General features: G+C 43.6%; 1 protein-coding gene and 1 long non-coding RNA gene across 2 annotated transcripts in view; one reads left to right on the top strand and one right to left on the bottom strand.

Annotated features, from left to right (window-relative positions):
- Window positions 1-11,721, bottom strand: part of LOC144588086 (uncharacterized) — a 142,784-nt gene extending 131,063 nt beyond the window's left edge. Inside the window, exon 1 of the long non-coding RNA XR_013543429.1 lies at window positions 9,820-11,721. This is a non-coding gene — a long non-coding RNA (uncharacterized LOC144588086). The remainder of the gene's footprint in view (window positions 1-9,819) is intronic.
- MTNR1B (melatonin receptor 1B) overlaps window positions 3,079-22,182 on the top strand; it is a 65,545-nt gene continuing 46,441 nt past the window's right edge. The window contains exon 1 of the mRNA XM_072993572.2: window positions 3,079-3,477. Within this exon, the coding sequence (XP_072849673.2) occupies window positions 3,198-3,477 (280 nt within the window). The 5' untranslated portion in view covers window positions 3,079-3,197. The remainder of the gene's footprint in view (window positions 3,478-22,182) is intronic.

Here is a 22,182-nt window from a genome sequence, read left to right as displayed (position 1 = left end):
TTCCCTCCAGGAATTTTAGGCTGGGTGGAAGTCATCCCGGGTACTGAATCGTGTCCCCCAAATAGGTTCAGCACAACGGACAGCTCAAGTAAAGTTTGGAATCAGACTCAGAGCAGAGTCAGCACATCTACATCACCAGTCATGGAGCCAGCCCTTTTACTTACTCTCATAAAAACAGGAGAGCTGTTCTGGATGAGACCCACAGCCTCTCTAGCCCCAAAATCTGCTCATATAGCAGCCAACCATATGCTTAAGGGAGACATTTACAGTAGCTAATGTAGAGAGGTATGCTGATATGCAGAGGCCATGATTCAGCTCCCGTTTGTAGCCCTGGCTTATGTTATTAAGACCGAGGGACACAAAGCTTTCTCTATCCATATTCTCCAGACAAGGCATAATTTAATCATGTCTGCTCCTTGCATGCCTTTTTTTCTAAGATAAACTGTTCTCTTATAATGTGCACATGGGGACTGATGTGTGGAGAAAGAAGCTGCCCTTTGCTTCTATACCCATGTAAACACACTTGGGATTTTCTTATTGTTATTGTTATTCTTATTTGTTGTTGTTGTTATGTGCTATCTAGTCACCTCTAACCCACAACAACCCTATGAATGAGCATTCTCCAAAACGTCATGTCCTCAACTGCCCTGCTCAGCTCTTGTAAACGTTGTGGCTTCCTTTAGGCAGTCCATCCATCTCATATTTGGTCTTCCTCTTTTCCTACCTTTCCCAGCATAGAGTAGGACACCCACAGTTTAAACATTCTGAACTATTATTCAGCACCTGTGCAAAAGCTTGGCCAAGAATAAGGGTCAATCGGAAATGTCTTGTGAGGTCACAGGAGAGATAGCCACATATTTCAGCAAGCAAAGGTAGTTCTTGAATCTTCTCTCTTCCCTCTCTCCTCAATGGAGAAGGCTAAACATTCTAGGGTTCTGCTGATGCTAAAGCATGCTGAAAGATATGTACCGGAAGCATGCCAATAGCTTTCTTCTTTGAAAAACAATGAAGGGTCTTGTGGCATATGGATGACTACCAATTTTTAGTTTTTTAAGGTGCCATAATTCTCTTGGTTGGGCTTTCATTTTTTTTGTTTGGGTAATGAAAGACTAACACAAGTCTATACAAACAAGCAGACGGACACAGGAATTTCAATTTCCACATTATTATCTTTTCTCCAACTGTTGACACAGTAATCAGCTTGGAAAATGGCTGTGAAACTGAGTAAACTGTCACTGATGAGACCGTTGTTTTTACGCTTGTGATGTGAAAAACGGAGGTGGATGAGTGGGTTAATTCACAACTATCTGAAAGCAAGATGCTTCCACCAGTGACATCATTTAGGATTCCACCTAGTCTGTGTCTGTGTACCCACCCCTCTTGCAAGTGTAATTCTCTGTCTGTGGGGAGAAAATTCTACATGGTGCTTAGCCAGACTAATGAACTAACAAGGATGCATTCTGTTAATGAGGGATAGCTTAAATCTTTAATTCTCTCTCATTCCTCTGTAAACAGGCAAATGCCCCACTGAAATACAGTAAAATGAATTTGCATCCTACTGAAAGATCCATGAGTTGGCTTGAACCTCTTGGAAGAATACATTGCACCATACAAGCATTTCATCGGAAATGAGGAAGCACATTCACACTGTTTTATACTGTTCACCTATGTACCTACTCAGAAACAATACCCACTGAGTTCAATTGGGCTTATCCATCCTAAGGGTATAATGACTACAGGCTTAGAATGGCTAAAGAAAATGGTCTAATTGTCTTTTAAGCTAGTGGCTGCCATTCCCCAATTTAAGATCTTGAATTTTTGTGTCAATACTGTTAATAAAGAGAATCCTTCTGAAATGTTTAGCTAAGACCAAAGAGGCCTGGATTCAAATCCCTGCTTAATTATGGAAATTCGCTGGAGCATGGCAGTTGTGAACCAGCCTTTGAACGTGTCCCATTCCTTTAAAACCCTGTCAGGATCACCATGAGTTGGAATTGACTCGATGGTACATAGGAACAGTGCTCTCTTCAATCATTAATGTGAACTACAGAACTTTTAACTTGGAGTGAGTGATTTATAAGGCAGTTAGAAAAACGCAGGAGGGATATGTGAGCCACCAACTGAACTGAACCTCCAATTTCAGAAGCAGCAGATCAGCGTTTTCTGGTCTGGTGCCCTCCGGATGGGAGCTTGACATCCAGAGGCAGGAACAGACATCGCTGGAGAGATGGGCCTGCCGTGCCTTCCAAGTTCGTGAGTCTTTTTTTTACACGGGAGGTGCTGGCCGGACCAGATATATATTTTACCCTTGATCTTCCGCCTTTCCTCTTTCTGGAAGATCGTAAGGGCACAGCGCGCTCTCTAAACCTCTTCCTACGGGTTCGGCCGCTCGGAATGTTTCAGCATCGGGATCTGCTTTGGACAGTGATCCCCACGTCCCTTTCGCGTAACCCTTTTGAACGTCTGAACCGGTCTTCGTGTAACAAACATAAAACACGCAAACGAGCGATCGCTTTCCAGCCTTGCGCGCACGCTTCCTTCCCTGCTCTTACAAAAAAGCGTGCCAGCCTTGTTTTTTCCTGCGCCCTCTTGTCCGTGAGTAATCCGCGTGTCACTCCGCCTCGGCGGGTGGGCAAGGAAAAGCGGGATCCTTCCCACCTGCCCGCTTGCTCGCCCGCTCGCTCGCCCGCTCGCCCGCCTCCTTCCTCCTTCGGGGGCCCGCGGGCGGAATGGAAAGAACGCGGAGAAAGCGCCTTCAAAAGCCGAAAGGCCACGCCTACTCGGGAGCGTAGGCGAGGGGGCGTGGCTAGAAGAGGGGGCTGATCCTCATACCTCCTCCTCCTCCTCCTCTTTCCCTCTTCTACACAAGAGGGGAGTAGAAGGTAAAATAGGGCCCCGCCCACAGGGGCGAGAAAGCTCCTCCTCTTTTCCCTTTTTTGGGCAAAGAGGCGGAGCAAGCCGAGTGGGCCCGCCGCCTATTAAAAAGCCGCGCGGTTCCCCCAGGGCCGGGCAGTTTAGCCGCGGCGGCGCAAGAAGGGCGAAGGCGGCGGGGAAAAGGAAGGGGAGAGGGAGGCTGGAACAGGCGGGTCGGGGTCGGGGTCGGGTGGGCTTCTTTCAATGCCAGCCCCGGGAGCCGGGAGAAGGCGAGGGGCGGAAAGAGGAGGAAAGCAGCGCCGGGAGCGCCCAGGGGCTCCGCGATGCTGGAGAATGGCTCCTTAAGGAACTGCTGCGGGCTGGGTGGGCGAGGGGGCTTCGGCTTCCCCCATCGAGGGGAGCCCGGAGAGGGGGAGGCAGCCTTGGCCGCCGCCGCGGGGGCAGCAGGAGGGGAGGCGGCAGCGGCCGGAGCGAACCCGCCGCGCCCGGGCTGGGTGGTGACGGCGCTGTCCGGCGTGCTGATCTTCACGACCGTGGTGGACCTCGTGGGGAACCTGTTGGTCATCATCTCGGTCTTCAAGAACCGGAAGCTCAGGAATGCAGGTAAAGCGCGTGGAGGAGCGGGAGAGGTGCGCGGGTGCGTTCCTTTGCCTCGACCCTAACGCGCGCCGGGGAAGGAAAGGGTGGTTTCTACCCCCTCTCCATCCCCACCCACCCAAAAGGCTCTGTGTGGTCTCTTTTGGGGGGCACCCTGTCCCTCCCGGTTTGGGGAATGAGATTTTTCAACGATGGAACTGAGAAACAAGAGAAATCTATGAGGGATCTTATGCTCTGGGACCAGGGATTGATTCCCAGTTAGGTCGTGAAGAGATGGAACTGGGAGGTCAAAAGACCTAAATGTGCTAAGTGGGAAGACTCTAGGGAAAAACCCCATCTGATGATTGATATCATCATAGGCAAACCCATAAGATCAAGGGAGATGGTGTTAGCCTTGATGGACTTAACTTTCATTGATTTCCGTGGGTCCAATCCACATAGGACTGAATCGAGAACCAACCCAAATATACTTGGATTTCAACTTCAAACCATCTCAGGCTTCTTATGGGGTGGTAAAGATGACAGCGCCTCCCTGGGTTACCTTTTGGAGCATCCCTGATCCAAGCCTGTCTCAGAGATATATGCTTGGCTCCAGAAGACTCCCCCAACCCTAAAAATACTGGAAAATCAGAGCAAAGATGTATAAGGTCCAGTAACTTATCTTCCAAGAGCAGACAGTCAGATGCCCCATAGATCTGATAAGGCTGCAGCCTGCCCTTCCCATTATACTTTCTCACAACTTCTGACCAGGGATATCCTGTTCCTAGAAACAGAAGCTATATACATTTATCTCCTCCCTTTGAAAGACATCTGAAGACAGTGTTTGTTGGATGCAGCCTTAGGGGGCTCTAAAGAGTAATTTTAGGTAACTCAGCTACTAGTCAGTACTCAGATGGGTATACTCTGTACATGATCTGGAGATATTTTAGCCACCCAACAGTCCTCTGCTCCTTTGTAAAACTGGATTCTGTCTCAAAAATCCTCCTCAAGGTCTTTTCTTCTTTCCTAACTGAGAGACAGACTGCCAGTTCTTTCCTAAAACAAACTCTACAAGTGGAAAACAGCTTTATTAAGAGCTACTATAAATTCACAAAATGTGCAAGCTTCTGAATTCTCCAAAACTTTTCATCAGGCTAGATGGTTTTTAGAAAGTGTAAATGGGGATTGAAGCATGGAAACCCTATTGATATTGTTTTGCTTGTTGTTCAGTCCTGTATACTATGTGGCGAGGGTGGGACTGCAGAGTTGATCAATGCTTTTTGAACTACATTTTCCAGAATTTACAAGCCCAAAGGTTGTAGTCCAGAAAAGTAACCATTATGAGTATTGAAAGGAGGCTTCTTGTTCCGTCAGACCAAAACTTCCAAATACTCCTGCTCAGATCAGGGTAGCAGCCTATGTACTCAGCTCTAAAACCGACTGACGGTGACTTCTGCAAGTGTGCATAGATTTCTCGTGCCACACAGAGTGCAAGATATCATCAGCTTGGAATGAACTTGGGTCCTGTAACAGACCCTTGTTACGCTAACAGACCTTCACCTCAGTTCATGTATGTGCATGATTAACCACCGTAGGGCATGGTGTATGTATATGAAGAGGGCTTTGTGATCTAGTCCAAAAGAATATGCCCCGTCTAGATGTAGCTCTCTCTCATTCTCTCTCTCTCTCTCTCTCTCTCTCTCTCTCTCTCTCTTTCTCTTTCTCTCTCTCTCTCTCTCTCTCTCTCACACACACACACACACACACACACACAGAGAGAGGGGGGTGGTTTAGGTCTCTGGTTGTGAAGGCAGAGGTTGGGAGTTCAATTCCCCACTGTGCCTCCTTCACAGGGGGTGGACTAAATGATCCATAAAGTCCCTTGCACCTCTGCAGTTCTAAGCTTATTTTCCTGATAATGACGTTACCTTCCCACTGTTTTACAGCTCCCCAAAGTAAAGTTATAACCATTTATCAAGATGCACACCCCATCAGTTTTGATGGGACATAACACTGAAATTGAATTGTAGCATGGCAAAAGTCCCCCCTCTTTGCTTGTCTTCCTTGCTATCTTGCCTTCTCTGCAATTGATGAATGCTAATCCAGAGATGGGGAAAAGCAGACGAAGAGTGTAACTTATGCAAGTTGCTTTGGTGTCCTGCTGGCTTCAAGAAGGAGAGACCAAAGCATGTGCTGAAGTCTCTGATTAAAAACAGTGGGTTTTAACACAGTTGTGTTGGGTTGGGTCATTCCTTGGATGGATTCTAAACCTAGTAAAGTTTCTTTGTAGAGCTGTTTTACTGAGATGTCCCAATCAACTTGGGTTAATCAACAGATTTATCTTCTCAAAGCATGTGCAAGTGAAGATAGGTTCTGATTGGGGAGTTGCTGGGTTTCAGTTTAAACTTCTGGTCATTTTATGAATAGTGGAACAAAGCAGATGAATTCTCTGCAGCCTAGCAATGCTTCAGTCTTGACTGAAACTGACAACAGAGCTCTGCCTCTGTGGGGAGATCTTCTTAACTGCAAGCTAGTGGAATGAAGGAAAATATGTGGTTTCAGAACTTGCAGGTTGGACAGCTCCACGGTATGGGCATTTCCAGAACATAAAAGAGCTTGATTCTCTGCTCTCTTACAACTTTGCAAGCCAGTCTAGCTAGATTCCCCTTCACAGATTGCTGCCCTGTCGTGTTAAAGGGACTTGAGTAATTCAGAGAAGCTATGGGCTATGCTGTGCAGGGACACCCAAGACGACAGGTCATACTGGAGAGTTCTGACTAAATGTGATCCACCTGGAGCAGGAACTGGCAAGCCACTCCAGTATCTTTGCCAAGAAAACTCAGTGAACAAAAACAAAAGGCTAAAAGATATGATGCTGGAAGATGAGCCCCTCAGGTCGGAAGGCATCCAACATACTACTGAGGAAGAGCAGAGGACAAGTACAAGTAGCTCCAGAGCTAATGAAGTGGTTGGGCCAAGGCGAAAGGACACTCAGCTGTGGACGCGCCTGGAAGTGAAAGGAAAGTCTGATGCTGCAAAGAAAAATACTGCATAGGTACCTGGAAATGTAAGATGTGTGAACCTTGGCAAGCTGGATGTGGTCAAACAAGAGATAGCAAGAATAATCATTGACATCCTGGGTGTCAATGAACTAAAATGAATGAGAAATTCAATTCAGATGATTATAATATCTACTATTGTGAGCAAGGATCCTGTAGAAGAAATGGAGTAACCCTCATAGTCAACAAAAGAGTGGGAAAAGCTGTACTGGGATTTAAAAAAATGATAGAATGATTTCAGTACGAATCCAAGGCAGACCTTTCAACATCACAGTAATCCACGTTTATGCACCAACCATCAATGCTGAAGAGGCTGAAACTGACCAATTCTATCTATGAAGATTTACAACACCTTCCAGAACTGACACCATAGATGTTCTTCTCATTATAGGGGACTTGAATGCTAAAGTAAGAAGTCAAGAGATCAAAGGGACAACAGGAAAGTTTGGCCTTGGAGTTCAAACTGAAGCAGGGCAAAGGCTAAGAGAGTTTTGTCAAGAGAACAAGCTAGTCATCACAAACACTCTTTTCCAACAACACAAGAGGTGACTCTACACATGGAAATCACCAGATGGCAATACCGTAATCAGATTGATTATATTCTCTGCAGCCAAAGATGGAGAAGCTCTATACAGTCAGCAAAAACAAGACCTGGAGCTGATTGTGGCTTTGATCATCAGCTTCTTATAGCAAAATTCAAGCTTAAACTGAAGAAAGTAGGAAAAACCACTGGGCTAGTCAGGTATAATCTAGACCAAATCCTTTATGAATATACAGTGGAAGTGAAGAATAGCTTTAAGAAACTCGATTTGGTGGACAGAGTGCCTGAAGAACTATGGATGGGGGCTCATAACATTGTACAGGAGGCAGCAACAAAAACTATACCAAAGAAAAGGAAATGCAAGAAAGTAAAGTACAGTAGCTATCCAACGGTGCCTTACAAATAACAGAGAAGAGAAGGGAAACAAAATGCAAGGGAGCTAGGGAAAGTTACAGAAAATTGAATGCAGACTTCCAAAGAATAGCCCTCCTGCCTTCTTAAATGAACAGTGCAAACATATAGAGGAAAATAATTGAAAGGGAAACACCAGAGATCTGTTCAAGAAAATTGGAGATATGAAAGGAACATTTTGTGCAAAGATGGACATGATAAAGGACAAGAATGGAAGGGACCTAACAGAAGCAGAAGACATCAAGAAGAGGTGGCAAGAATACATAGAGAAATTATACCAGAATGGTTTGGATATCCCAGACAACCCAGGTAATGTGGTTGCTGACCTTGAGCCAGACATCCTGGAGAAGTGGGCCTTAGAAAGCTTGTCTAACAACGCCAGTGGAGGTGATGGCATTCCAATTGAACTATTTAAAATCTTAAAAGATGACACTTTTAAGGTGCTACACTCCATATGCCAGCAAGTTTGGAAAACTCAACAGTGGCCAGATGATTGGAAAAGATCAGTCTACATCCCAGTCCCAAAGAAGAGCAGTGCCAAAGAATGCTCCAACTACTGTACAATTGCATTCATTTCACACGCTAGCAAGGTTATGCTCAAAATCCTACAAGGTAGACTTCAGGAGTATGTGGACCAAGAACTCCCAGAAGTACAAGCTGGATTCCGAGGGGGCAGAGGAACTAGAGACCAAATTGCTAACATGCGCTGGATTATAGAGAAAGCCAAGGAGTTCCAGAAAAACATCTACTTCTGCTTCATTGACTATGCAAAAACCTTTGACTGTGTGGACCACAACAAACTATGGCAGGGTTCTTAAAGAAATGGGAGTTACCTGAGCACCTTATCTATCTCCTGAGAAATCTATATTTTGGACAGGAAGCAACAGTTAGAACTTTATATGGAACAAGTGATTGGTTCAAAATTGGGAAAGGTGTACAAAAAGGCTGTATATTGTCTCCCTGCTTATTTAACTTATATGCAGAATACATCATGCGAAAAGCTGGACTGGATGCATCCCAAACTGGAATTAAGATTGCTGGAACAAATATCAACAACCTCAGATAGGTAGATGATACCACTCTGATGGAAGAAATTGAGGAGGAATTAAGAAACCTCTTAATGAGGGTGAAAGAGAAGAGCGCAAAAAAAAAATAGTCTGAAGCTCAACATCAAAAAACTAAGATCATGGCCACTGGTCCCATCACTTCCTGGCATATAGAAGGCAAAGATATGGAGGCAGTGACAGATTTTACCTTCTTGGGCTCCATGATCACTGCAGATGGTGAAATTAAAAGACGCCTGCTTCTTGGGAGAAAAGCAATGACAAACCTCGACAGCATCTTAAAAAGAGACATCACGTTGTCAACAAAGGTCCGCATAGTAAAAGCTATGGTTTTTCTTGTAGCAATGTATGGAAGTGAGAGCTGGACCATAAAGAAGGCTGACTGCCAATGAAATGATGCTTTTGAGTTGTGCTGGAGGAGACTCTTGAGAGTTCCCTGGACTGCAAGGAGAGCAAACCTATCCGTTTTGAAGGAAATCAACCCTGAGTGCTCACTGGAAAGACAGATCCTGAAGCTGAGGCTCCAATACTTTGGCGATATCATGAGAAGAGAAGACTCCTTGGAAAAGACCCTGATGTTGGGAAAGTATAAAGGCAAGAGGAGAAGGGGACGACAGAGGATGGGATGGCTGGACAGTGTCACCGAAGCTACCAACATGAATTTGACCAAACTCCAGAAGGCATTGGAAGACAGAAGGGCCTGGCTTGCTCTGGTCATGAAGAATCGCACACGACTTAAGGACTAAACAACAACTAGCTAAATGAGTAAATTTCCATCTCTCCTTGAAGGAAGCATGCTGTGTGTTTGCATCATGGTGACAAATTCCAGAGGGGAAGCTGATTAGTCTGTTACTCATAAATGTGCCATATAAGTCTTTAAGGAGCTCCATGTGTAGGAGATAATGCAGTCTTCAGGTAGGTCTATTGAGAAAGAAGTCCCACTGAGTTGCATTGGGCTTAAACCCAGATAAGCGTAATGCTTGGCAATGTTCCTTTTTTGGTCTACAATAGGAGTTTTAGTCCACAGAAAGAATGTTGCTAAGGTCTGTTTACATGGGAATGCAGTATCTTCTTCTTTCTTCTTCCATCTTCTTCTTCTTCTTTGTTTTCAAAGTGATTCTGAACCCTAGGAAGGTTTCTGAGTTAAGTGAGATATTAAAGGAGCAGTTTTACCATTGACATTTGCCGGTGCATATCTATATTCTGTGTTAATGACCTGTTCATAAATCTGTTCATTGGGATGCGAACTTGTTTTATTTCAGTTGAACTTTTGCGCAGCCTTATTTTATCTTACCTTAAAAGAAAGTAAATCCTGTAGAACTTACTTGGAAAGGTGCAGGAAAATCTGAAGAACAGTCCAAAAATGTATGTTTTCTGAGCTCTGCCAAGGATCATTGCCTAAACAGAGACCATGGAAGAGAGGGTCAAGAATGGGACATTGTAGTTTTTAAAACTATAACTCCCAGAACTTGCCTGTCAAGATGGGCACCAACCATGCTAGTGGGGAAGTTATATGAACCATACTCGCAAAAAGTAACTTTTCTGACATCACATGGGAGTGCTGCAGAACAGGTGAAAAGTGCCACTCTCTTACCACTGAATATTGACAGAGAACTATTATGGATTGCATTGAAATCTTTCTGAGACCAGAGGGTGGTGTTTTGAGGTAGAGCTGAGCTCCTGAAATCCTTGCCCTAGAAACATTATGTGTAATCAGTTAAACCAATTGAATGGAATGTAAAAAGAGAAAGAGAAAAAGGATACTCTTTTGGACTGGGCCTTAAAGTGTGGGAGGAATCCCATCCTTTGGGTTGTTTTTTTTTTTTAATAAAAGAACTTTAGAGAGATTAAAGGATGGGAAAGATTCCAAGAGCGGAAGCACGTAGGTGGCACAGCACTCATTTTACAAAATCTTTCCCATAACAATGACGGTTGTAAAGTGGGATGAATGGGACACACAATATGCCTTCCTGCAAATTTTGCTTAAGCAAAATATAATATAACCTATAAAGTTTGGCCCCAGACAATACTGACTCACCTCACAGATTCGTTTCTGTCATTGAGATGACTGAAATCTTCAGATTTCTCTGTGAGGCGGAGACAGAAATAGTTCCCCTGTTTATCCCTGTTAAGTTGTTTTCTTCTTCTTCTGCCTCCCTTCAGTCAAAGTATAGAGCAGTGGTTCCCAACCCAATGTTTTTGGACTACCATTCCTAAAAATCTTGGCCAGCACAGCTAGTGGGGAAGACTTCTCCGAGTTTTAGTCCAAGAACATCTGGAGACCCAAGGTTGTCAACCAGCCTGTAACCCCCTGAGAGCAGGGATGTGTCTTTCAATACTCTGAAAAATACCATCCACTATGATCAGGGGCAATGACTATGGAAACTCTGGAGACCATTTTTGTTAACCCTCCAAAGTCCTGGTTGGGCTGCAGACTCATACAGCATTTGCTATAGTTGTTTCCATTTTTTTAAAATACTGTTTTGACATAAAACGGGCCCAGTGAGAGGAGAGTTTTTAAATTGTCAGTTGCCATTCTGGTAGTACCACAGTCCACCTTTTGGCATGGCTGTCACTCTCAGGTGGTCCTACTTCATGGAGGTGTTGTGAGGAATCAGTGCAAAAGAGGAGAGCCATACCTGCCATCTTGAACTGACTAGAGAGGAAATATTATCTTCAAACTGTTTGCAGGAAGGTCTGGTATAAATGTTGCTAGGTACAACATTAAACCATTGTTTAGTTGAATTAACTCTGTATTCCCAAGGGTTAGAGTGAACCAGAGGTAACAAATGTTACTTTTTTTGGAATATAAATCCCAGCATCTCCCTGGCGATGCAGCTTTTGGACTACAGTAACCAAAATGCCCTAGCTAACATGGACAGCGGCCTTGCTGGCTGGAGGATTTTCCAAGCTGTAGTCCAAAAAAGTAACTTTTCCCATTTCTGGACTGAATTCAACTGAGAGGCTGAACTTTCCTGGTTCAGACTTTGCTGTGTTGAGTAGCAATTCTGATGCAAGGTCTGCTCATGTTTGCTTGAACCAGTTCAGATCCTCATGGGACCCTGATAACAGAGGTCTAGTCACCATGGAGTGGTCTACTTGTGTTCAAGGCAATTTTCATTCAGAACTTGCTATTCACTGTGGCAGAGTCAAGCAAGAGGGCAGTGGGCCAGAATGTGTGGGGACATGAGAGGGTGATACTCGCCTGCATGGTGCACATACTTCGCCTGCTCTGTTCAGCTTGAATGCCAAATAGGCTTCTGTTGTTAAAAGTACAGTGGGGTCGCTACTTAAGAACTTAATCCGTATTGGAAGGTGGTTCTCAAGTTGAAAAGTTCTTATGTTGAATCTGCATTTTCCATAGGAATGGATTGAAAACCATTTAATCCGTACCTGCTCTTTTCCATCCATAGAAACTACAGTGGAACCTCTACTTAAGAACTTAATCCGTTTTGGAATGGTGTTCTTAAGTTGAAACGTTCTTAAGTTGAAGCAAAATTTCCCATAGGAATGGACTGAAAACCAATTAATCCGTTCTGGCTGTTTTTTTGCTATGTAGAGGTGCGTTCGTACATTGAAGCATTAGTTCCCATAGGAACTAATGCAAAGCTGGTTAATACGTACTCTACCACTAGGGGGAGAATTTTTTTTTAACCTAAGATGACCTTAAAAAAAGAGCAGGAAAGGGTTTTTTTCCTGTTCTTATCTTGGATTTCTGTTCTCAAGTAGAAGCAAAATTTAGCAAATGGAGCTGTTCTTAAGTTGGATTGTTCTTAAATAGAGACGTTCTTAAGTAGAGACCCCACTGTAGTGATACACAGAAGCCTCACCAACCCATTCTGTGCCTGAATACATATAGGGTACACGGATGTGCCACTGCCCTTTTAGTGATCTCCAGCCCATTCTTGGTCAAGGTGCCAGACATCCTGTGTCCCTTTCCAGTTCTCTGTGGAGACTTCAATCCTGCAGAAGGGGCAATGTTAGGTCATAGATTAAGTGTTATTTTTAGCATAGATACATTAGTGAAACAGCAACGTCTGCATTGGTTTGGGCATGTCGTGAGAATGGTTGATGGTTGGATTCCAAGGGATCTGCTGTATGGAGAATTAGTGAGACCACAGCGGCGATACAAGGATATCTGCAAGCGGGATCTGAAGGCTTAGGAATGGGCCTCAAGAGATGGGATACTCTGACATCTGAGCGTTCAGCCTGAGGTAGGCGGTGCATCACGGCCTCTCCCAATTTGAAGAGACCCTTGTCCAGCAGGCCACGGAAAGGAGGAAGTGACAAAAGCAGCAAAATCAGGGAGCTGGACAGGGGACAGATTGGATTTGTCTTCAGTGTGGAAGAGATTGTCACTCTCAAATTGGCCTCCTCAGCCACACTAGACACTGTTCCAAGTCCTCCGTACAGAGCACATTACCATAGTCTCTCGAGACTGAAGGATGCCTAAGATTAAGTGTTAGCAAAAGCGGTTGCACAGCTGGGCATTCTGTTTTATTTTTATATTTACCTTCCCCATCTTTTTCAGGAGAAAGCCCCAAGTGGCTTCCTAAGCCAGTTACCAAGAAGGGACCTTAGAAGGGCGGTGAGGTTACTCATCTTTCATCCCTTCTTCAGTTTGTGGGAAGCTAGCTCTTCTACCCATTCCTTCCTTTCTCTTTCCTGTTCCCTTCCTGCTCCTTGTATCCTAAATTAGTGGTGCTGTAGCTACAAGAATTTATTGATTAATCCCATGCTATCCCAACCTTGGGTTTCCAGATGTTCATGGACTATTATTCCCAGAAATCCTTGCCAGGACAGCTAGTGGGGAAGGCTTCTGGGAGTTTTAGTCCAACAACACTGGGGCCCCCCCAAGTTTTTAGTCAATGACTTTGCAGAAGGAAAGGCAAAGAAGATTCATTTTTAAGGTAAAGAGTGTACTCATTTTCAAGTCCCTCCAGTTTTTTTCCTTCCCTTCTTTTTTCCCCCTACATGTAATCATGACACACGAATACTGAATCTAGCATGAGAGATGTGTCAAATTGCTACTCCAACCCTTGGATGCTTCTATGGCTCTTTGCTCTACCCCATGGTCACTTCAGAATTGCACAGACACCCATGCTATGATTCACACTTGTCAGAAGACAATGTATGCGGCTAATTAGAAGTCTGAAACTCTGGGTCTTCCTTCCTAAATTTATCTAGCCCTCTTAAAAATGTCATCGGAGATTGCAACCAAGTAATCTGGCAGAAAATTCCATTTCTGTTGGAAATAAAAAGGTATGAAAGCATACTTCTGACGCAGGGTTTGGTCAAGTTGGTCACCTCCATGATACTGGCTGGATAGCTCAGTGGATAAGTATCTGGCTGTGGAGCAAGAGGTTGGGAGTTCAGTTCCCCTCTATGCCTCCTATGAGTAGAGCCAGCCTTTGTGGCCTTGGGCTAGCTGCACAGTCTTGGGGTACCCCCAGAAGAAAGGAATGGTAAACCACTTCTGACTGTTTCCCTACCTGGAAAACCCTGAAAAGGGTCACCATAAGTTAGAATTGACTCAACAGCACATGGTTATCACTAAATATTCATGTTACAGACTAAGAATGAACATAACATAATGCAGTCTTAAAACTGCAGAGCTGGAAGGGATCCTATAGATCATCCAGTCCAGCCACTGTCAAGAAAGCACAATGGGGAATTGAACTCCCAACCTTTGTCTCCACAGCCAGGCACCTAAACCACTAAGCCAGTGGTCCTCAACCTTGGGCCTCCAGAGGTTCTCGGACTTCAACTCCTAGAAATCCTGGCCAGTAGAGGTGGAGGTGAAGGCTTCTAGGAATTGTAGTCTGAGAACTTTTGGAGTCCCAAGGTTGGGGACCACTTCTCTAAGCCATCCTCCTACCTCACTCCCTGAAGCAGAACTGGGATTTGTTTCCCCTTGCCCATGCAACTTTTTCAGGCTTTGATTAATGTAACAAAAAAACATGAATGAAGAAACTTTCTGTGCCTGAAATCCTGCACCTCAGTTACTGCATAATATGAAAAGGCAGAAAGTATTAAAAGTCACAATAAGGTGGAAGCACTTCCACATGAATGTCATGGCAAAGTCATGATTGAACCACGTGACTGGTTGCGCAATCAAATTTCCCAGTGTTGTCTGCCTGGGGATAATGCCCAGCATGCTTCCACAGACGTAACTTTCTTTTGCACCATGATGGATTTCATCCTGGGTGTAAAAAAAATGAAAGTGGGACTATTCTTTTGAATTAGATCTGCCAGAATCTCAAAGCCATAATAACAACAACAACAATAATAGTGCCATGTGGTCAAGTCAATTCTGACTTATGGTGACCCATTCTAGAGTCTTTTAGGCAGAGAGTACCGATAAGTGGTTTGCCATTCAATTCTTCTGGGAATGCCCTTGGACTGTGCAGCTTGCCCAAGGCTATTCAGGCAGAAAATGTAGGAATTTCCTCTACAAATGCACCATATTCAGAATAAGCATATGGGTGTGTTTGTGTGTGTGGATCGCTTTTTAATCCCTCTCAGTTTAAATAAACGAATGCCTGTAAGAAGAAAGCTAGCATATCATGGAGACCCCTCTTCACAGATGTACTGGCTATCTATTTTCAGACCATTTTTGTTCACACGGGCGTATTTTAAAAATGTGATTCCACATCCCTCCTACCTGCAGCCTGAAATGGTACTTTCTACCTCATCAGCTCAGCCTACCCCATATTCTGCTATGTTGATTAAGCTTTTCAGTTGCCAGTGATCAAGTGGCGATTTGTGAAGTGCACGTCTGAATCAGTCCAAGGGTGACTAACGACTCAGCCATGCTCTTAAATTCCTTTGCATTGTGTGTTGGGAGAGTTCGGCCATTTTGAAGAGGGCAGGATAAGGAGAGGTGTAGGGGGGAAAGGGGGGAAGCTGTTCTCGAGAAATGGGAGTCTTTTTTTGGAGGGGAGCTGAAGAGTAAAAAAATTACAGCTTGTTTGTATTGCGGAAGGAATGAGTCAGAAGAGAACGATAGTTATGAAAACAGTGAAAAGAGGTGGAAAGAATTGAGGATAAGTGCCACTGAGAGGTAAAAACAACAACAAACAAAGGGAAAGAGAAGGGGATAATTTTGCAGGCTGATGAATAACCTCTTAATGAAACCAGCCTTCAGCAGGAAAGAGAGGTGTTTTTAGACTGAAAGGAAAGCCAGTGCTTTAACACAATAAACTTCCTGCTAAGAAGCACATATATATTCCCACATACATCCTATTCCTGAATAAATATGAGGGTAGGACATTACACTTCATTTATTACATGCTTCTCCAGTTATATCCCATATTTTCTCTGATGAGCTCCAGAATGCACACAAGATGGCTCTAAATTCCCAGACACTTTCTTCACAACAACCCTGTGAAGTGTTTGTTTGTCTGTCAGACTTCTAAACAGCCCATCCAACCAATGGTCTCTCCAGGCAGTGTACAACAATGAAACATCTATAAATATGCAATTTGATGTAAACAACAAATAAACATTATTTAAAATTGGTCCGGGGGCTATAGACGTTAAGCTTACATTCAAGTGGAGCTCTTAGAACTGACATGATTTTAGAAGCCTGCCAAAATATTAAAAAAAGGTTTTTAGAGACTTTAAAATTTCCAGAGAAGGGGCTAGTTGAATCCCAGGTGGCCGTTCATTCCAGATCATAGAGGTGACTGCCAAGAAGGCCCTGTTCCTTGTTTCTCCTTCCAGATCTCTCTCGGGGTCAGCATCATCGGCCACCTGGCCTGAGTTGCATGGGTAGAATGAGCAGCCTCTCTTGGAAAGAGGCGTTCTGTCAGGTACTGAGATCCCAGAAAATAGACCATTCAGAGGGAATGTAACTAGACCTAGAGAGTTTCATGGTTCCATAGGCCCTTGGATCTCCTACATCCCAGTCCATCATTTTAACTGTTACACAGCACTTGCTGAGGGCCACATGTAGAAGCTAAAGAAAAGAGAGTAACCCATAGTCAAGGACTGGTTATTTAAAAAAAGTATCATAAACAGTGGACAGCATGAGGATGAGCAACCTGCAAGGGTTGACATAATTTCACATCGTCCTGTGCAAATGTTCCCTTCATACCATTTGGAAGAGCAGTCTGATCTTCTAGCAGGTAGGGACGAAGAGAAAGGAAAAGGTTGTACAAAGAAAATAAAGAGGTATCTGTGCCCATCGTTGGCTCTGGGCCAACCCATCAGTATCAGATGACCAATAAGGGAATGAGGGAAGGGAAGATTCCTCATCCTTGATATAGACTAATTGTTTCCAAACTTGAATCCATAAGTGTTGTTGGATTTCAACTCCCAGAATTTCTGCCCATTGACTCCGGGAACCCAACTTTGAGAATCACTTCACTAAGCCACTTTGGCCAAGATTTCTGGTTACTGAGACATGTTTTCTCGTCCTTCCCCCCAAATTATAACAAGATGCAAAGTTTTACTAATTTGACATTGGAGACATGGTTTGCTGGGATGTTTTGGGTCAGCAAAGCATGTATCCAGTATTTCTCCTTAAATGAACACTCCTTCTGGGTCTCTAAAAGTATGGTTGTGTGTGGAGGTCCAAGAGAAAGATGAAGGGTGGTGGTGATGATGATGAGTAGAAATGGATGGGTAGAAGGAGAGGAGCTTTCTGGAAATGACACATTCAAACATCTGGCATGACTGGGGGGGAACAGAGGAGGGAAACCAAAGACACATGTGATGGAATTGCCAAAATTGATCTGTCCTTCACTCCCTTGGTAGTCAGCTAGGAGGGGATGTAGAAGGAGGAAGAGATGAGGCACATAGCTCATTGGCAGAGATCATATGCTGTGTGCAGAAGGTACAACCTTCAATCCCAGCTTCTTCTTCTTCTAATGCAGTGGTTCCTATCCTTGGGTATCCCAGGTGCTCTTGGACTACAACTTCTAGAGACTCCAGCCAGCACAGCTAGTGGTGAAGGCTTCTGGGATTTGAAGTTCAAGAACACCTGGGTTGTCCATGGTTGGAGACCACTGTTCTACTGTTAAGAAGGAAGCCTGAAGCCCTGGAGAACTGTGGCCAGTGGGTTGATCAAAGGTCTGAGGGGTGAGATGTTCTCCGGCAACTTCCCGTGTTCCTAAGCTGTAGAAAGAAGGGAGTGACAGAAAGAAAGAAGGGTGGAGGTAGCAAACAAAAGATTATGGCCCGTCTATTGCTGTCTGATTTAGTACTGAAAAAGTTGCCCATTGCTGGAATAGCTGTGTCCTTCACGTGGGTCACTTATTAATAGGGCATATTTGAATATAACACAGGGACAACAGGCTCATGTTCCAAAATGCTGACTTCAGCACACAACACAGTTTTATTTGGCTCCTGACAATGATGGGGACTCAGGTCACGAGATTCACTGTCAAGTCAGGTCGCATTGGCAACTCAACTCAAACGTGACTCTTTTTTTAATGACCTGGAATTCTCAAAGGCTTTCACGGCTGGGATCTGATGGTGGTTGTGGGTTTTTCGGGCTCTTTGGCCATGTTCTGAAGGTTGTTCTTCCTAATGTTTTGCCAGTCTCTGTGGCTGGCAGCTTCAGAGGGCAGGAGTCAGAACTCTGTCTGTGCTCTGAAATTTTCTTGCAATTTGAAACCCACCCCTTTTTTTTTCCTGGGGAAAAGGCTTATTTCTAATAGGGGTTTGGACTGGGGACTTGGTACCAAAGGCTCGGACTTGGTACCCAAAGACTTGGCAACATTCCTGGCTCTGGAAAGCATTGCTCTTTGGAATCGCTAGTTCATTGAATGCTAAACAGGGCAATATAAGAAGCATAAATCCAAAGGAGAGAGGCTGTATCTGCCCTGGGAAGTTTGTAACTTAAATGTAGTGTGTGTGACTTACAAGCATGAGTAGATTAACAAGCCAAATCAGAGTGCATTCGGTTCTGCAGTGGCTTGATTCAGTCTTTTTTGGAACTGCATTCAGTTTAGGTGACTACACAAAGACCGTAGGTTGTTTTGGTGCCGAAGTTCTCACTGGCCTCTCAGTCTGATGTGGTGTGTGACAACAAGGGAGAAGGGACAGTTTTCCAAAATAGCAGGGGGTGGGGTGGGGAGTTCAGATTGGAAGGGGGAAAAGGACAGGCTGATTCACATTGACCTTTATGTTGCGAGACCCTTGAAAAATACTTCAAATTCACCCCCATGCCAATTTATAGTGCAAGGCAAAGAAAACAACAGCTTTTTTCGTGAACAGGAAGCTCTTCCTCAGAGTCTCTGTGTGCCTTTGCAGACAGAGATAGAATGGTCAACCACCACGCAGGGCAAGATCTTCTAGTGGCCCCCAAATGGTAGGAATTTGTATGGATTACATAAGCCCACTCCATTTCAGAGTTTGGAAAAATTTCCATTTTGGACTGAAGTGCCCAGAATTCCCTGTGGCCATGCCAGGTAGAAGATTCTGAGAGTTGTAGTCCAAAAGGGTAACTTTTCCTAGCTCTGGTCTATTTGTTGCGTAGTTTTGAATTTTGAATTAAAGGTCCCCCCCTTTTTTTGATATCCAGTAAAAATACAGAGAATCACAGAGGAGAATAGTTTCAAGTTCCCTCAAAGTCCACCCCTTTCTCATTAACTGGTATTTAAATTCTCAAATGTGGTGGCGCTACGGGGGACGTGCTGGTGTTGTGGGTTAAACCGCAGAAGCCTCTGTGCTGCAGGTTCAGAAGACCAGCAGTCATAAGATTGAATCCACGCAATGGAGTGAGCTCCTGTCACTTGTCCCATCTCCTGCCAACTTGTCCCAGCTCCTGCCAACCTAGCAGTTCAAAAGCATGGAAATCCGAGTAGATAAATAGGTACCAGCTCGGTGGGAAGGTAACGCCGTTCCGTGTCTAGTCACGCTGGCCACGTGACCACAGAAAACTGTCTTCGGACAAACGCTGGCTCTATGGCTTGGAAACAGGGATGAGCACCACAACCTAGAGTCGGACTAAATGTCAAGGAGAAAGTCTCAATAACTCACTCTCCTCTATGTTATTTGTTGTCTAGTTTTGAATTTTGAATTTCTGGTTAAAGTTTCTCTCCCCCCCTTTTTTTTTTTTTGATGTGCAGTAAAAATACAGAGACTCACAGAGGAGAATAGTTTCAAGTTCCCTCACAGAGTCCACCCCCTTTCTCATTAACTGGCATTTAAAGTCTCAATAACTCACTCTGAGACATTTGTAGGAGAAAGAATAGACACATTTCTTTACTTAACAGTTGTGAACAGATCAACAGCAAACAAAAAGCAAAGTTCAACAGATTAAAAAGAGGGAAAGAAAAGAACTCAGCAGAGAGGCAGGGCTTCCTTTGAATTCAGATGCAGGAGGGAATAACTAGTGCCGTACAGATTGACAGTCACCACAGTCTGAGAAAATCCCTCCCAGTCACTCAGACCATAGGCAGCCTGCAAGGTTGCCATAAAACTCCAATATAATTAGCTTCTACTTATCATAACTATGTGTGGCTCTTTTCTACCAAGCTTTTGGGGAGAAATAAGCACTTACACGACTGAATATTTACTGCTGTTCCAGCATTGATTCTGTTTAGAGATGGGCATGAATTTAAAAACGAACTCAAAATTCATTTTTTGAAAAAAAATGCTAATTCGTTGATTTATATTCGCCCAAAGTGATGCCCCTGATGAATACGAATCAATGGATTTTTAGCAAATTTTTGATTTGTCAATTTGTTGGACTATAAAACAGCCCCACAGGCACCTAGAGAAACCAAATTACTGATAAGCTTCCCCTGACTCTCTTCTACAATCGCTCTGAGTTTGGTGGATATTGGGTTTCCCACAAGCCAACTGCAAAAGGGCACTTTCCTGGGGGGCCCCTATAACTCAGATGTCCAAACTTCACCAAACCTGGAGGGATTGTAGAGGAAGGTAAGGAGAAGTGTCTTTTGATTTTGGTGTCTCTAGGTGCCCCGGGGGGGGGGCATTTTATGGAGTTTTAAAGGCAAAATGAATCCAAGGATTGATTCATCAGTTCATCAGGGGAAAAAAAATTTATTATTCCTTATTCGTCAACCTTGACAAATCATGAAATGAAATGAATGACCATTTTTTGTGGCCATCTCTAATTCTGTTGTCTTTTGCTTAATTAATTGATATTAGGCTTGTTATTCTGCATTGAGGTTTTGGAATGTCATTTGTAAGTGACCGTGTGGGTACATTGATCAGAAGCTGTGATATAAATATATTAACAAATACACCATTGAGATCTTCCATGTTTCAATGCTGCATTTCTTTCTCTGCTGTTTTGGGTGCAACATGCATTCAGTACACATTTTACTTCACCTGAGTGCATATAAACCACATGTATTGCATACAACTGGACATCACCAAATTTAGTATACTCTGGACTCTTTGTGAACAAGAGCAATTAGAGCAGTGAAATGTTTGTATGTTTGAAAAGTTTGTATGCATGGAACAAATAAAAGGGGACTCCCTGAAGCATATAGGATTTATTGGTCTTTATATGACTATACAGTAATTTCGCGGGACAGCTTCATGTTATAGGTTTTGGATATGATTCTGCCATGGAGGATAGGGGAATGGGAGACAGGGAGAGGAAGAGTGCAGAAATGTATCAATCTGTGTACTGATTGGAGTCTCAGTTTGTTTTATTGGATAGATTGATGGATCAGGACTCTGGAGAACAGGGTTAAAATCCCTGCTCAGCCACAGAAATTCATTGGGGGAGTGGAATTGGCAATACCAATCCTTAAATATCTAACTTGGAGCTGATATAAATCAGTTCCACCTTGATGGCACAGAACACATATACACATACTGATTAATATTATGAATAAAAAATTAATTTAAAACTGAAAAATGGTAAAATATATTTTTAGTTTCTGACCGTTGTTTTCAGTAATCCTTGGAAATATATGTGTTGGCTATCTTTTATAAGACGAAATAGAACTCAATTGACTTTACAGGATTAGATGTACACCTGGAAGATTTATTTGTCAGTGTGAATCAACTGTGATTAGAAGTGAGTAAGTCATTCGTTCCATCAAACATTTTTAATGGATGTACTGGAGAACTGAACACAATTAGCAGATTTCCATGCTTGCATTCCATGAAATAAACTAGTAAACAGACAAAGAACAAATGTTAGGGAATATGCACATTTGAAAAATATTTAGAGAAGAGTGAGTGCCATTTAAAATGTGTGAAACTGTGCTTTAGTTGATGGATGTATGCAAATAAATGAAATGTATACATTTGAAAATATATATGTATGTTATGCACACACTTCTTTGTTTGGAAAAAAAACCCACACAGAACTCAAATGATATACAAGCTTTCAAGCTGACAAACAAGAACCTTGGCAAGGTCAAATTTCATCGGAGTGGTAAAGTTGTCCAAAATGAATGAAATATTTTTAAAGCTCTGAGTGTTTAGGAGGCAGTTTGCCTCTGAAATGCTTGGACAAACAGAAGAGGCAGTTCTCAGACTGATTAGAGCAGTGGTTTCCAACCTGGGGCCCGTAGATGTTCTTCAACTTAAACTTCCAGAAGCCTTCACCACCATCTCTGCTGGCCAGGATTTCTGGGAGTTGCAGTCCAAGAATAGCTGGAGACCCAAGGTTGGGAATCACCAGATTAGAGGTTTCCCACAAGCTTAATTTAGCTCTGTC

This window comes from Pogona vitticeps, chromosome 3, assembly GCF_051106095.1.
Source record: "Pogona vitticeps strain Pit_001003342236 chromosome 3, PviZW2.1, whole genome shotgun sequence".
NCBI classification, from domain to species: Eukaryota; Metazoa; Chordata; class Lepidosauria; order Squamata; family Agamidae; genus Pogona; species Pogona vitticeps.
The sequence above is the reverse complement of the archived record's forward strand: the minus strand, read 5'-3'. Positions and strand labels throughout refer to the sequence as shown.